This window comes from Haliaeetus leucocephalus, unplaced genomic scaffold (genome assembly GCF_000737465.1).
Source record: "Haliaeetus leucocephalus isolate CR32 unplaced genomic scaffold, Haliaeetus_leucocephalus-4.0 Scaffold730, whole genome shotgun sequence".
Classification (NCBI taxonomy): Eukaryota; Metazoa; Chordata; class Aves; order Accipitriformes; family Accipitridae; genus Haliaeetus; species Haliaeetus leucocephalus.
This window is the reverse complement of record NW_010973166.1, coordinates 3,900,532-3,917,166: the sequence shown is the minus strand read 5'-3', so window position 1 is coordinate 3,917,166 and position 16,635 is coordinate 3,900,532. Positions and strand designations below refer to the sequence as shown.

Here is a 16,635-nt window from a genome sequence, read left to right as displayed (position 1 = left end):
TTCATATAGTGAAACTGAAATGTAAAGGTTAAATGAGTCATAGTCTTAAAACAGAATTTGAGTTTTCAGTTCTTTGCTTACTCCTTTGGAGTACTGTCTTTGGTTTCTGACTTTTTCTTTTGCAGAAAGATTTGACAAATCCTTGAGCAAGCTTACTGTTAGATGGATCATGATGTGATAAACAGGAAAAAAAAATTTTTTTTTTCTAGTTCTGTAAAATGCCTGTTGTAGCTGTGTTAGGAAAGCCAAATGTAAGTGAAAACCATGAATCTCCTTTCACCTCAGAAACGAGCAAAAGTGTTATGGTAATTCTTTAAGTTGGCAAAACCTCATGTTGAGGTGTGGAATCTATTTTGTTTAAGCAGTGGTGGGTACTGAGTCTTTAGTCAGTCATTTTTCCCCTCATATCGTTCATGTGTTTGAAAGGTATGACGAACATCTTGCCGTTAAAGCCCAGCTGTGTGCTTTCTATTCCACAGGTATCTTTAAACCTTCTTTAATTAACAGTTCTAGTACTCAGTGTGATTATTTGAATCCCGCTGCCAGACAACCATTTGCAACATTAAACTGACATGTCGTTCAGAAAATAACAGAACCTAGTTATCGTACCTAAACCGAAAGTCTTGAATGCTACAAAATGCATGTGGTAGAGTCCTGATTTCTTTTTTTTTTTTTTTTAAAGAAGTTATGGGGGATTCTCTCTGATGTGTTTTTTTTTCTGAACACTTCTAGTCATACTTGTCAGGTTTGGTTCAAATGTTTTGAATATACATACGTGCTGAATGGAAAGAGAGCTATTTGCTACCTGAGTCTGGCTATCATGTGAATTGCATTACTCTTCCTCCAGACCAAAAGAACTCTAAAACAAGCAGCTCAGCGTTCATGCTTAGAAGAGAGATGGTTGTTCCTTGGTTGATCCCAGGGAGACTTTTAGTTGTCTGTAGTTGATGGGTGACAATCAACTGTAGCATTGTCTTTTGTCCTTTCCTGTCTTGGTTAGTTATTAAGAAACAGTGATAACTAGTGTTTCTCTTGTAAGCATCTGAGTTTGTTTCTCTTCTTGTCCCATCACCAGTCTTGTGCACTGGCAGTAACTGCAGTGTTGGTGGAGTGCTCAGAGAGTGCCCCTCTCAGTAACCAGGCAATTGTTCTGGCTGGATGTGAACGGCAGAGTGCTGCCTCAGCTGTCAACAATGCTCCATATATCTGTATTTACTTATTGTGCAGGTGTTGGCAACAGCTCTTTGGTTATCCAAAGTAGATAGCTGAACATTCAGACAGCAGATTTTCATGGACATGTATTCAAATACATCATATATGAATACAGTATCCCTAGTGATGGCACCCATCCCAAATCAGATTTGGTAGTGAAGGATAAAACACTTGTGTTGTAGTGCAGGCCTCCATTTGATTGAGATTGAGAGCTAGGAGCTCTTTAGAAGTACAATGGACACCTTCCTGATGTACACTTAAAAATTGTGTATGCCACATTTAATTTTTTTTCCTCTGGTAATTTGCCTTTATATTTACAGGGTGTTACACAGGGAGAGTACACTCCCATGGAGGATAGTGAAGAAACTTCTCAGTCTGTCCCAATAGATCTTGGACCTCTTCAGTCAGATCAACAAAATACTTCTTCATCTCAGGATGGTCAATCCAAGAGAGATGATGTCATTGTAATTGATAGTGATGATGAAGATGATGATGATGAAGAAAATGAAGGCGAGCAGGAAGTACGTATATCTTGGAATTACTCTATTAACTACTTAATTTATGATTTTATCTTTGATCAGATGTAAAGGTCACTGTGAAGAACTAATTTAATTTTTTTTCTTTTTTACTGTATAAATGGTCTGTATTTTTGTAGTCTGGACTTTCTAGTGTTTTAAAGATACTTGCTAATTGAGCTTGCGTGGGGGTTTTGTTTTGTTGGTTTTTTTAAGTCATAAAATTCCACAGTGCCTCTAGTCTATCTCTGAATATTAACACACAGGTTTTTCAACGTAAGAGGGTGGTATCTGTGAGTAGAGGCTGGGGGCTGCCCCATGCCAGACACAGCCTGTTCCAGCTGGCTCTGAGTGGCCCCACTGCATGACACAGCTGAGCCCATCAGCTGGTGGAAACATATATAAGAAAGGGCAAAACGCTGCATGGCAGTGTTAGTGTGAGGAGGGGGCACAGGGGAAATGAAAGAAACAATCCTGCTAACACCCAGGTTGGAGAAGAATAATAAGGGGGAGGAGGTGCTCCAGGCATCGGAGCAGATATTCCTTACAGGCCATGGAAGAGACCAAAATGGAACAGGTATTCCACTGCAGTCTGTGGAGAGGACCATGGTGCTGCCAGCGGATATTCCCTGAAGGAAACTGCAGCCCATGGAGGAGTAGGCTTTGCTCCCAGGAACTGTGGCCCATGGAGAGGAGCCAATGCAGGAGCAGGTTTATCCTGAAGGATGGCAGCCTTTCAGTGGGAATGACCCACTGCTGGAGTAGTTCTTGAAGGACTGCAGTCTGTGGAGAGGACCCGTGCTGGAGCCAGGGGGGAAGTGTGGGCAGGAAGGAGTAGCAGAAAGAAACTGTTATGGACTGACCACAGCCTCCCATTCCTTGTCCCCTCTGCTTTGCTTGGGTTGGGGGAGAGGGAAGAGGAGTTGGGAATGAGGGAATGAAGTTGAGCCTGGGAAGAAGAAGGGGGTGGGCGGAAGGTGTTCTATTTTTTTGTCTGTTTCTTACCATCCAACTCTATTTTTAACTGTCAACAAATTAAATTAATTTTCCCCGAGTTGAGTCTGTTTTGCCCATAATGGTAATCGGTAAGTGCTCTGGCTGCCTTTATCTTGTTCCTCAAGCTTTTCCATCTTATTTTCTACCCTTGTCCTGTTGGAGAGAGTGAGGGAGTGGCTGGGTGGGTGTCTGGCAGCCAGCCAAGGTCAACCTACCACAGCAGGCAAAAAATACATACAGTTCCTCTGTGGGTAATAAATGGTGAACATTTTCAGAAAGAGATCCACGGACGTGATCTATGTACCACAGAGCGAAGTCTACCACTTCAACATGTGAAATTATTCCACTGCCCTTTCCGCACTTCCCTAAGGTTTTGTTATGGTCTTATCATAGGACTATGAGGATGAGGAAGAGGAAGACGAAGATGACGATGAAGACACAGGGATGGGAGATGAAGGTGATGACAGTAATGAAGGAACTGGTAGTGCTGATGGTAATGATGGATATGAAGCAGATGATGCTGAGGTAAGATATGTACATTTTTTTAATAGCCTGTTAAATTTCTTGGAATAAATTAGTGTTGTAATGTATCTGCACAGATTTGAGTACTTGAAAGAGAAACTCTTAGTATGAATTCAGAAAATTGACGTTGCTAGTAGGTGATAGTAATTTCTGTGTTTTCACAAGAAAAATCAACTTTGAATGTTTAAGAGGGCTGAATGAAAATGCAAAGTACAGGAGCCAGCAAGAAATACTGTAGTTGCAAAGTTAGTAAGGCAGTTTCTTCAAAAGCTCGGTATTTCATTGTCTATTATTATTAAGTGATGATGGCTACATTATTCATGTTTCTGTATGTACAGATAAGCAAAACTTCTGAAATTTCATACAGTTGTACACGTTTACATGATTTTGTAGATATTTACAGAAATATTTTAAGATTTTCATAGATTTGACTGTTTACTTTCTGAATACTTTTTTACTGCTTTTATATTCTGTTTACAGCCTATAAGTTTTTTAGTGCTAAGTCATACTATGTTTATGTGGCGGTTTTTTAGGGTGCTGACGGTACAGATCCTGGAACAGAAACTGAGGAAAGCATGGGAGGAGGTGAAAGCAACCAGAGGGCAGCAGATTCTCAAAACAGTGGTATGGTTATTCCATGTTTCTTCAAAGTCTGTGTCTGTAAGGGGGGGAAAATGTAGAAGCTGTTCTGCATGTGTTAAAATATGCACTTAAAAGTAAGAATATAAGGTGAAACGCTAAAGACCATTTTACCCTGAAATGTAGATTCTTTTGAAATTTTCGCTTCTGACTATATTCTACATTCCTTTGAAAACCCTGCAAGCTCTGGTTGCTATGGAAACTGCTGTTGATGGCTCAGTAGATTAATCTCTCTCTAAGTCAGCACTTGAATAATCAATAGTTTGTTTTCGTGCTGGTGGTGATGTAGCTAGCACAAGTCCTCTTTCAAGCGATTTTAAGTAACAGTACTGAGCTGTCCCCACTCTTGCAAGAGTAAAAATGGCTGTGTTAACGTGATAGCAGAATTTGAAGACTTGCCTTCATGTTTTCAACTCAGTTTGGAGAGCATGGGTTTACTCCTGTACTTCTGTATGTTTTAGGAGAAGGGAGTACAAGTGCTGCAGAGACCACTTTTCCTCATGAAAGTTCAAGAGAACAGCAGCCATCATCTGCCTCAGAGAGACAGGCCCCTCGGCCCCCACAGTCACCACGCAGACCACCACATCCACTGCCCCCACGACTAACTATTCATGCTCCTCCTCAAGAACTGGGTCCCCCAGTACAGGTATAAACTAGCGGTTTAGAAGACTTTTAAAAAATTACTGTATGATTTCTTCTAAATAAAACTTAAGTACTCTGCCTATTGTAAAAATAAATTACATGTATATAGCATCCTAAAAATGGTAGCTGAGCAGACTGACTTAACATGTCTCATCCTGCAGATTATGGCCAGACAGGGAACATTAAAAGCAGTAAGGCAGTCATGATGGATTTGTATCTTGAAGTTACTATACCAGTGTTGTTTCAGTTAGTGACTGCTAATATTTCCACTACAAAAGCTGTTCTTGAACAGGTTGTAACTCAGGCAGATCGGCAGGGGTTTTTATTAGTCTCTGTCCCAATGCAGATTGGGCAAAGGATTGTTGCCATTCATTTTCTAAGTTAAACCTTTCACAGTTAGTGCCTGGCCCATGGTTATGCTTTGATGTAGACCTATAGAGTTTTTAAATGAAAACATCACAACCTGAATTTTGTGAAAGTATCCTGACTGAAATTATCCTTTACCATTAACTTGTTCTAAGGCTTGTGGCCATGATACTTCTGTGTTCAAGTTTTCTGTCCTCAGTAGAAAGCTGAGTAAAATAGTTATGTCACTTAACCAGAATTTAAACCTACGTGATCCTTTTTTGCGGTTAGACCAGGCAGCAGATACGAGATGTGGAGTAGCTGCTGCCGTGGTCTATTCTTTAAGAAGGTATGATGCCTGTACTGAGCAGTGTTTTACACTGACATGTAATTGTTACACTTAGTCATTTAGCCACTACCCTTGGCTCCGATTGAACACTTGTATGTTATTAGAATTCCAGGAAAGCATTCACACTACTTCATTTTTTCTTTACTATAAAGAGGATCCAGATGACTCGAAGACAGTCGGTGGGGCGTGGACTTCAGCTAACTCCTGGTATAGGTGGGATGGTAAGTATATGAAAGTCTACTACTAAAAACCTGCATTGAAGGAACATTCATAAATCTTGGGGTTTATTTTGTTTTTTAAAGAAGTCTAGCTACTGACTTCAGACATGGGATGGTTTCTCTAGCCTTGCAGATAATGCCTTAGTCCTGTTAATTTCTGTATTAATGGAAGGCAAATACTAGAAAAGTCCCAGGAAGCTAAAGCGCTTCAAAAGAGATTGAGTTGATTTTGTCCAAGTCAGTTTTAATTACTTGCTTTTAGAATCAGTCCTTAAAGTGGATATATTAATGGAAAAAAATATAAATGTTTTCAGCCTCATCCTAAGGGAACAAGGCTAATTCATTTATGCTTTCTGTCTGTCTCCTTCAGCTAATTTTGAACTCTTTATCCAACTTTAACTGTACTTGACAGAACAAATGTGAGTTCAGTAAGGGAGGGGAGAAAGACTCACTGACTAAAAAAGTATCTTCTCTGAGATCAAAGGCATCAGCTCAGTTTTTGATTCTGCTTGGCTTGCATGTACCTGTCATTTGATTTCCGCTTGGAACTGGCCTCAGTACCTACTGATTTTTGCTTGGACAGTAGCTGAGCACACAGGAGGGAGCTTAGGAGTATTTTGGAGAGAAAGGTTTGAAAGATACAGGAGGAAGGCAGGGAGATAAAGAGAATGCCTTGTGAAGGATGAGAGGAGAGGTTGCTTGAGGTTTCTGGCTTTATAGGCAATACAGGAACAAAGGACACACATCTGTGGGGAACAGATGATTTGATATGTGAAAAATCCCTTATGGTAGGTACATTACAGCAATCCAGATTGAGACAGATGATTCCTACCTAAGTCACCCTAAGATTCCTTTGTAGTCAATGGGGAGATGTGGCACTTTTATGGTACGATGATTCCATGGAGTAGATGTTTAAAAATCCTTTGAAAGATGGGTGCCCTGCAAGTGTATGGTTTTTCATTTGGTTTGGGTTTCTTTATTGCCTGCAAGGGTGATGTACATAACTAGCTCAGATTTAGATGTCTGAAATTAGACAAGAATTTTGTTAGACCTAAATCTATCTTTGTTTTGCTGGACAATGTGGTAAAGCAAACCAACCTTTAACTTGGCTTGGTAGAAACTGGAAATACATTATAGGGTCTCATATCGGTCTCTATTTTTCCAGCAGCAACACTTCTTTGATGATGAGGACAGAACAGTTCCAAGCACACCAACTCTTGTGGTTCCACATCGTACAGATGGGTTTGCAGAAGCCATTCAGTAAGTAGATGTAAAGGGAAAAAAAAAGGCATTTATTTCTTTCTGTTTTTCAGTGGAATGAAAATAAATTCAAATGAAATGAACTTGTAATTGGAGTAACGTGCTAAAATATATTAAGTAGTATGATAGATGACTGCATCTACAGATAAGTAATCATTATTTGAACTGTGTATCATGAAACTTATCAGCACATTACGACAGTAGGAGACAGATCATCTCCAATGTATTTGTCGTGGTTTAGCCCCAGCCAGCTACTAAGTACCATGCAGCCGCTCACTCGCTTCCCCCCCACCCAGTGGGATGGGGGAGAAAATCGGGAAAAGAAAAAAAGTAAAACTCGTGGGTTGAGATAAGAACGGTTTAATAGAAAGAAAAGAAGAAACTAATAACAATAATGATAACACTAATAAAATGACAACAGTAATAATAAAAGGATTGGAATATACAAATGATGCACAGTGCAATTGCTCACCACCTGCCGACTGACACTCAGTTAGTCCCCGAGCGGCGATCCCCCCACTCCCCCCAGTTTATGTACTGGGCATGACATCGCATGGTATGGAATATCCCTTTGGCCACTTTGGGTCAGCTGCCCTGGCTCTGTCCCCTCCCAACTACTTGTGCCCCTCCAGCCTTCTTGCTGGCTGGGCATCAGAAGCTGAAAAATCCTTGACTTTAGACTAAACATTACTTAGCAACAACTGAAAACATCTGTGTTATCAACATTCTTCTCATACCTAACTCAAAAACAGCACTGTACCAGCTACTAGGAAGACAACTCTATCCCAGCTGAAGCCAGGACAGTATTGTGACTGACTTAAGAAGAGATTAATTAAAAAAAAAAAAAAGTTGTTCTTTTTCATTTCCTTCCCCGCTCTGTCCCGTGTCATCGCCCCCCCTGCCCCCTAGTATTACCAATAAAGTAGGAAAAGTTATCTCCGTTTCTGGATTTGGGACAGTTCTGGACATGTTCAGCAATCCACTTAAAATTGTGAGAATTCATAGGATGAATAAGTAATCAATATTCTCTTCAGGACTGTTTATACTGATTTCAGATGCAGTCCAAATATTTTTGAGAAACTAATTGCTATTTAATTAGCAGTAGTTTAGCTGATTTTTATGGTCAATATTAATTCATTTTGTCTCATGCATAATTTGTTCTCTTGGTCAGAAAGCTGTCTGGGGGTGTTTTGCCGCCTTTTTTTTTTTTTTTTTTTTTTTTTTTTTTTGCCTTGTCTTTCTTTTTGTTCCCTCTTCAATCACTGGAAAAATTGCAGAATTCCTGAAGTCTTTATTTTGATAGTTCCCCCCAGGTAGCTGGAGTTCCTAGATTCAGATTTGGACCCCCTGAAGATATGCCACAAACTAGCTCAAGTCACTCTGATCTTGGTCAGCTTGCATCACAAGGAGGTAAACCACTTCTGTACTTTCTTTTCTGTGGTTGCTAGAGTGGAAAACAAATAACGCAGTCAGTAAAACGCAATTCTACTTGAGGTACTTGTTGAAGTGTGGAAGCCTGCGACACTTAATTGTCAGCAGAGAGAGACTAACAAAGTAAAAAGGTGTTTCCTTCAAGCTGTTTCACTTCCATTTGCAATATGGTTTAAAAAGTACAATGCTTCTGTAGGTAGGAGCAACAGGCTTGTGAACCAGAGAAGATGAAATTTTATGTAGGACAAATTGCCTGCTGGGCACAAGAAATTTCATTTAAGGAAAAATGAAATATTGAAGGAATGGCTTTTAACTTTAATTTTACTCTTGATTGTAGTTTTCCAGAAGTAACGTAATAGGGGAAAACAGCAAATGCAAAGAAATCCTTGGGATATATCCTTACCTGCTAAGAGCTGGCCAGGCAGTTTGTCTGTATTGTTTTTGCTGTTGTGCTGGATCAGTCCCTTTCCCGTGCATCCCTGTCAGCATGGAACAGTATGCTGTTCTTTGAAGAAAGCTCACAGCACAACAATGGCATAAGAAAAGGATGAAAGTAGAACAAATAGAAATATTTTTATCAAGGTTTTACCTTTCAATAAATTATAATTAGCTTTGGCAGTAAGTCAGGTCAGCTTAAAATAACAAAAATCTCCATGTTTAAGTACAAATCACTGGATTTCATCAAGTGTACAGAGAAGACAGTTAATCTGGTTTTTAGCTGGCTATTCTAATTGTCAATAAAACTTTGTGTTGCAGGTTTAGGAATGTATGAAACCCCACTATTCCTTGCTCATGAGGAAGAATCAGGTGGTCGTAGCGTTCCCACAACACCATTACAAGTAGCAGCACCAGGTAAGTGGCAAGAAATTTTCAGGCTGAAGTAAAGGTTGGAAACCTTGATGTTCCAGAAGAGAGTTAGATTTTTGCCGTTATAGTGCTTATTGCTTCGTCAGGAGTATTCAGGAGACCTTTCCCTGACATGCCTAAGATTTCCATAGATTTTCTGTAGGAGATTCAAACTAACTTGATGTTTATGAAACTACCTTTCCTGTACAGTAACAGTTTTTACTGAAAGTGCATCAGCGGACGCTTCAGAGCATGCTTCTCAGTCTGTTCCAATGGTTACAACATCTACTGGCAATCTGTCCACCACTACAGAGGCTGGAGCGGGTGATGATGGGGATGAAGTTTTTGCAGAGGCAGAATCTGAAGGGTAAACTATGACTTGTTTGGTTCACTAAGACTTGATGTCATATTAGTTTTAATGATTTGTTTTCATCTAAGTGTGCCTGTGACTCATTTTCAATTTAACCTGTTCTAGTAGAAAGGACATCTCAAACAGGATTTAATAATTTTGTGAAGTAGTACAATCTGACCTTTTCATCTAAACCCAAAGGTTTTCTTCTTCTGATTTAACATAGCTAATATAAAAGTCACAAAATAAAAAAAAGATTTCTGTATTTTTTCAGAATGCAGAGGGCTCTGTAGTAGTCAAATACTGATGGTAAAGACCTCAGTTTGAAGGACTGGGCTTTGTAGAATAAAGGCTAAAGCATTCCTGTTTGTTAATAGAGAAAATCACTCCTCATTACAAAGCAAGCATGTATAATGACGTCATTCAGTTAAGGCAGTGCAAGTACAAAAAATGTAGCACAAGGGAGGGGAATAAGCAGTTCTTAAGAATTTGATAGACAAGTTATTTTGTCTTCCACTTTGCAGGTGCAATTTTTAGTATTTATAATAATTGCTACATTTTGTATTATGATCCAAATACATTACAAATCTAAAAGGGGATAGGTTATCATTTAATGCTATATTTTACTCTTTATTTTTATTGGTTGCATAATAAAAGATGTGTAGTTCACAATTTACCTAAACTTTTATCTACTGATTGCAGGAGGTAGGAGGTTTGGCCATAAGAAAATGAAATGTTAATGCTGCAAGTTAAATATGCCACACAATTTTCTTGATGCAGCACCAACTTGGACTGCAATAGTCTGCCTATGAGTAGATAGAACATAGGATGGGTATTCTAATGTTAAGGTCTCATATTTGTTTCTTACAAAACCATCTAATCTTTAGTGAATGATAAGTATATCCATAGAGGAAGTAAGTGGTTCACAGAACAATCTGTAGTTCGGAACAGGCTTTTAGCTTGATAGGAAAGCAAGTCAGTGTGTTGATAGTAGAGAACAGGTATTTTGACAGTTTTTAAGTTTCAGTTATCATCTTCTAACAGTTTTTATATACTAGTTAAGCTAAATAAAATGTATACTAAAAAGTGAGCTGCATTTAAACTAAATTGAATGTTTAATTTTTTTCCAGCCCTATAATGCTTTTTGGTTTTTGTCTTTTGAAGACCGAGCCCAAATAACTTAGGTATTGCACCAATGAGCGATCTTTAGGCATAACCGGTCAGTGCAGTCCCTCTGCTTCATTCTTCCCCTGTCTAAACATAAACACCACCAACCATCATGTTAAGTTTTTTAGTTATTGTTCCTAAATAGCTTTTATGACCTTCTCTGAAAGACAATTAGTATGTTGAATATTCATCTGGAGTTGGGCTGCATATCAAGGAAATTACATTGTTATTTTTCTAAAAGCCATATAAATCTTTAATGATTGGGGAAGGGGGGACATGACAAAACAATAAAACAGGTGAGAATTTCTGGGGAAAGGCATTTGCATAGGAATCTTTCTGCTCCAAGATGATCTTTTTTTTCCTGACCTTTTTGAAACTATCTGAAGACACTGAAACGTTTTTCCTCCCCCTCCTCCTCTTCTAGAATTACTTCAGAAGCAGGCCTAGAAATTGATAGCCAGCAAGAAGAAGAATCTGTTCAAGCATCTGATGAGTCAGATCTTCCTTCGACTAGTCAAGATCCTCCTTCTAGTTCATCTGCAGGTGAGGTTAATTGCTGGAAAGTTATTTCATACCATTTCATTACGTGTGGGAACTTTTTGGACCAGCGTCACACACTGCTGATAGCCAAGATACACAAAATAAGATAGAACTCTTAGAGCAAGATCACATTTTGATGCCTATAGTCTTAATGGCAAACAATTTTTACTTGAACCGCAGTAACTAGAGTAGGCTGTAGTAAGAATAATGCTTCAAGGAGCAGAAGTTATTGATACTTCGGTGATTCTGTCCACTGTTATGTTTGATGTCAGATTTAAAAATACACTTTCATTCAATTAAATCATCAAAGAAGAGTAAGTAAATTACTCTTGAGTTACCAGTTTATCACCTAGCATAGGTAATGAAAGAAGTCCCAAACTTACTTGTTTTGAGGCTTTTATTTATATCCGAGAAGATGTCAATGAAGTAAGGATGCACCTCCATAATTTTAAATTCAAGAGCATAATGCCTATCAAATCATGTAAACATTAACAGTGAGAAACTGTACTATATACAGACATTCTTTACTGCATTTCCACTTCTTCACAGACACAAGCAGTAATCAGCCTAAGCCGTTTCGACGTGTCAGACTTCAGCCACCAACATTAAGAACTGGTGTTCGTGGTCGTCAGTTCAACAGACAGAGGGGTAAGTGTTCATGGTTGCTCAAATTCAGACTTTTTCAAACAAGTTTCTAGCACTTTCTTCCTGTGGGGACTATATATGAAGTACTACTTTATACGCCTGTGTTTGCTTGTAAGACACTGACTAATACAGCATCCCTGCCCTAGCTTTCAATATGTTACCCTAAAAGCTCTGTAGTTTTGGTTTAGTATGTTAGTCTGAGCGTTTTTTAAATAGGCAGACTTTCTTCTTATGTGGCACTTGGTTCTTATCAGTGGAGAGAAAGTGAATGGCAGTAGATCTTAAACTTCGCAGGGTTTTAAAAGATTTTTTAAAATGTTAGGATATAAGTTTAGAAATCTTTAACATTACATATCAGTTTCCCATTTGGTACATTAAGAGTTCCAGTTATATCACTAAGTCTTACACTGATTTAAAAAAAAAACAACAGAAAAAGTTTATGGAAGTATTACAGACTTTTGTCATGCAATATAGAGTTGAACCATGACAATAAATTATTGTTTGCAACTTCTGTATTAAGAAAAATCCTTACATGAATTGTATTCAGTTTGGCATTATATTAACATTGTAGAAGACTTGATACTAGCATTGAAATAGAGGTATCTGGTATTTTAAAGAAATAGAAAAAAAAAGCGAGGAGGTGGACCTGGGATAGATTTTTCTTTCTGCCTGATCACAATTTCTTTAATAACAAAAGGGATGGACCAACTGATTTCAAATATGGTGTAAGAATTCTATACTTGTTCTTTCAGCACAGGGCCTGAGACAGGATCACAAGTCAACAGCACCCTTTTAAATGACAGAAGTGTAATGGAGGGGAGGGAGGGGGAGCCCTGAATTTTACCAGAAAGGAAGTGCTCCACTGCAGTAGCAATTCCTTACAGAAGAATGAAGCATCACATGTACCAATGGTTGATTAAAAGGGTAAAAGGGATTTACATTAATGCATTTGTTTTCTTTCCCAATGCAGGTGTAACTCATGCAATGGGAGGCAGAGGAGGCCTGAACAGAGGAAATATTAGTTAAATGATCTGTAAAGTAATTACAGCTGCGTATACAAAAGTGCCAGTTTGCCTGTGGTTGCTTTAGTGTAATGAAGCCAGAGCTTAAAGCAGCATTTTATACTTAGATTTGTGTGCACACATTTCAATGTCTTTATTAATAAAATTAGACAAAATGTCAACATTCAAATGGCATCTTTTTTTAAAATCCTCTACTATCCATCACTTGCTAGGACAGTTGTACCAGTCTTTAGATACAGTCTTTCCTGTGAGAGCAGTAACAGGTCTTGCTATTCTTCTGCCAACATCCAAACTGTAGTACCGATCTGAAAAGAAGGTATGTCAGAATTAAATTCCAGGAACTACATTTAGTACATGGAAAGAACCCTGAAGTTAAAACCTTCCTTCAGTTTCATTTAGGCAAGAGTAACAGATTTTTCATTCCACATACATATATGGAGTTGAGAGGTGCTAAAAATCAATTTCTGTCCTCAATTTTTTTACACGTCCTTCTTTGTGTTTAGCTAAGTTTTACAGTACTGCTAGTAATTAAATCTGTCCCAAGAACAGGGAGTAGGTAAGAATAACCTTATACTACTAGAACACAAGAAGTAGACTTAAGAATTTGGAAATCAAATGAACTAGAAACAAAACAATCCTGCACTGTCTACAGTGGGAACTCTGTGGTCCATGAGTGTGAATTGGCCTGTGTTAAGGTTAGGAATTAGGTCATACTGGTAGAGACTTACTTTAATATCCCGTATGTGGATAGAGCTAGTTCTTAGAGCTTTTTTTTCTGAATCATCCAGAAAATTCTGAGGAATGCTTTTACATGATCCTGGCTAGAGTGAAAGGATCTACCTAATCTGGAATCTTAAATAAATAATTTTTTCCTGTAGAACAAAATGGTTCATGTCCCTCCCGTTTTTGTTTTGTCAGAAACATAGTTCCATGGAAGCCAGTGAAAAAACTATCAATATATAGTGGTCAAAGGATTTCAATCTATCATTAATACAATTCTGCATTTAAGTGTCAGGTTTTTTGTCACTTTATAAGCCTGAACTCTTACGGCAATGCTTTCTGCAACTGGCTAGTTTGAATCATTGTACCTGGTTACTGCTAGTTGTCCTGTAACTATTGATTTATAATTTTTTTTAATTGAAACATCTCTCGATGACAGGCAACAATTTAATTCTCAGGAGTTTTTAGTAGTTCTTAAAATCAGTCTTGCAGAACCACAAGTGGTAACCTTCATGCTTTGGAAAGCTGAGAGATACATGGGCTTCTTTCTTCCCCATCCCCTAGTCTTTTGAGATACATAGTAACTTGTATTAGCTTTAACTTACTGTAAGAGAAGGCATAATAATCATAGCCATCTGGCTTATTGTAGTTGGGTAGTGATATAGTTGAATGAATAACTTTTGGGAGCCCTCTCCAGTAGGCAGTCATTTTGATTTCCTTATGCAAAACTCCTGCAAGCAAAAGAAAACTTCACTTAGGAGGTGTCACAGTGTGTCTGCTGTAAGCTATCATTTGCTTGTATAATCTACAGCAAGCGAGATCTGTTGGATTAAAAAAACTTCAAAAGTACTATATTTTAAAAAAATGGAACAGAATGTTGTGTTTCAGAAATTACTAAGAGTAAAACGGTTGTATAAAAGAAGCTTAATAAACATAAGTTACCAGATGGATACGGGTTGATTCTGACAGTCTGAATAACGGTTGGCATTCTTACTGCACGTTGAAAGCGTCTCCTTATTACAAGCCTTGGGACATAAGCTGGGTATCTTATGGTAACCTGGCTTCTTCTTTGACACTTCTTGGCTGGTTCTTGTTTGTAGACATACTGTTGCATATTGCCATCTAAAATAGACATTTGTTTCATTTGGTTAAAAAAACCCAACCACAAACCACCAGCTAGATCAGATATGAAAATGTCATTGATATCCATCTTACATGCAGGAGAACAATAGCATCATTTTAATACATCTACAACTGTGGCAGCCTTCAGCTTTTTGTATCTGTTCCTACATTTTGAGATAAAGTCTTGCTCTCTAAACCCAACATGTGTTTCTAGATGTAATGATACCTTCTGTAGGCTCATTACAGTTACTGTTCTAAGTACAATTCCAGGGGAACTGTTTTTGTTGGCATCATTCCCATTTATCAAGGAGATGGTAAGACCATCATTTTAGGCTGCATGAGAGGAGGCCTAGAGTCCAGAAAAGGATTTGTGCTTTGTTAACCTCTGCTTTTTAAATTCAGATAGCAATTCTTATGTTGGCAGTACATCATTCATATAAGGAAATTACATTAATTTAAAATATGCAATAGGGAGGGAGATTGCCATACACAGTTATGAACTAGTAAGATTAAAGCCTTCCCTTCTCTAATTAACTTGAGACCAAAGTAGTTTTACCACCAGATAAAACTTATTTTAATGTTTGTCTGCTACAGTGCTGGATTCTGTCCCTTACAGTCCTGTTGATTTTAAAATGCACTTAAAAGATCTGTAAGTATGAACACAAATTTTTGACCACCTAGCACACTCTGACATCACTTATGTTTGTTTTTGAAAGAAATACATCTTTCACTCAAGAGAAACAGTGTTTTATTCCTAAGGCAATTCAAGAACATTTTGATCATCTGTGAACTCCTGAAATATGAGATGTACCTTTTTTGATAAAATAAACAGATTCTGGTCTGTTGTTGTATCTTGCCACGGGGAGGGTTGCTACTATTTTCCCACGTAGGCCTGCAAATCCGTTTGCAAGAGGTTTGGGATAGCCTTTATCCATAACACCGTTAGTGAAACGCCAGTATTGGGGACCCTAATGATTTAAGGAAAAAAGGACATTTAGAGGAAATTCATTCTTGGTAATTGAGCTTCAACACAGACATGAAAAATAATCATAACACTAGCATTTTGATAACTACATTGTGAAACTGACTGGAACCACTCCTACATCCATTAAAAACAGGAAAAAAAAATATTACAACTTCATAAAACACCTTCTGCAGTCTTTTAACACTGCCTTTGAGTAGGGATAGAATATCTTAGAAATGAACTGTTAAGAGTGGTTACTGAACAAAGCGGTTTGCTTTCTAAATCTGTAAGTTCTCACAGATAGAAAAAGCTGCTTGAATTCCAGGACTGAATGATTAATTGGGAAATAACCATATAATGTCTATCATGAGGTGTGTGCATTTAATAATCTTCTTTCAGGAAGGGAAATGTATTAGGAACAAACTTAGGCCATGTTTGGGCGAGGGAGAGACACCATGAAATACCCGTATTTTAAAGAGTTGGATTTTTCTTTGAAGTGCGGCTCATATGTAGTATCAGCTACTCTGCCAAAGCTTTGTCTCCTAGCCAATTACAGGGGAAAAACCCACTGAACTGAGGTTTTCCCTGATAAGCACCGTCTCAAGGCAGATGAGAGGGGGGAGCTGGGGAAGAGACACTGAACTTCACCCGCAGAGTTTCAAGCCCACTGCGCTGTTGGAAAAGGCCCTTTTCTCTAAAAAATGCGCAACACGGCCCCAGAGCACCGCAAGGCTCCTCTTCGGCGGGGCTGCCTTTCAAAACCTGCGCCCTCCCTCCAGCTGAGCTGCCCCCCGCACCTTCTCGGCTGCCTCCCGCCGCGCTCGCTCCCCACCTTGATGAAGAAGGTCTTGCCATCGCAGTTGCACCTGGAGAAGACGGCGTCGATGGGGGACGGGATGCCCCAGCCGTCGCTGATTCGGCGGGGGCTGGTGGTCGGCCGGCTCCTGCCGTTCAGCAGCCAGTAGTAGTGACCTGCGCGGCGGGAGGGGACACGGTGAAACGCGTGTGGGCCGACAGATGGACAGACAGACAGAAGCACGCAGGGAGGAAGGCGCTGGAAGCGGGGATCGCCCCGCCTGCCCTCCCTCGCTCCTGCCCTCGGGTGCGCGGCGCAGAGGGGGGGAAAGTCAC

At 39.1% G+C, this 16,635-nt stretch overlaps 2 protein-coding genes across 2 annotated transcripts in view; one reads left to right on the top strand and one right to left on the bottom strand.

Annotated features, from left to right (window-relative positions):
- Positions 1-12,807, top strand: part of TPR (translocated promoter region, nuclear basket protein) — a 44,321-nt gene extending 31,514 nt beyond the window's left edge. The window contains 12 exon segments of the mRNA XM_010580698.1: positions 1,533-1,733; positions 3,117-3,248; positions 3,779-3,869; positions 4,346-4,530; positions 5,373-5,441; positions 6,604-6,698; positions 8,002-8,108; positions 8,886-8,981; positions 9,186-9,342; positions 10,916-11,034; positions 11,581-11,679; positions 12,647-12,807. Coding sequence (XP_010579000.1) covers positions 1,533-1,733; positions 3,117-3,248; positions 3,779-3,869; positions 4,346-4,530; positions 5,373-5,441; positions 6,604-6,698; positions 8,002-8,108; positions 8,886-8,981; positions 9,186-9,342; positions 10,916-11,034; positions 11,581-11,679; positions 12,647-12,702 — 1,407 coding nt within the window. The 3' untranslated portion in view covers positions 12,703-12,807.
- A 74-nt stretch (positions 12,808-12,881) lies between these two features.
- Positions 12,882-16,635, bottom strand: part of PRG4 (proteoglycan 4) — a 16,841-nt gene continuing 13,087 nt past the window's right edge. Inside the window, exons 6-10 of the mRNA XM_010580733.1 lie at positions 16,337-16,476; positions 15,352-15,508; positions 14,361-14,540; positions 14,024-14,149; positions 12,882-13,003 (exon numbers count right to left, since the gene is read on the bottom strand). Coding sequence (XP_010579035.1) covers positions 12,900-13,003; positions 14,024-14,149; positions 14,361-14,540; positions 15,352-15,508; positions 16,337-16,476 — 707 coding nt within the window. The 3' untranslated portion in view covers positions 12,882-12,899. The remainder of the gene's footprint in view (positions 13,004-14,023; positions 14,150-14,360; positions 14,541-15,351; positions 15,509-16,336; positions 16,477-16,635) is intronic.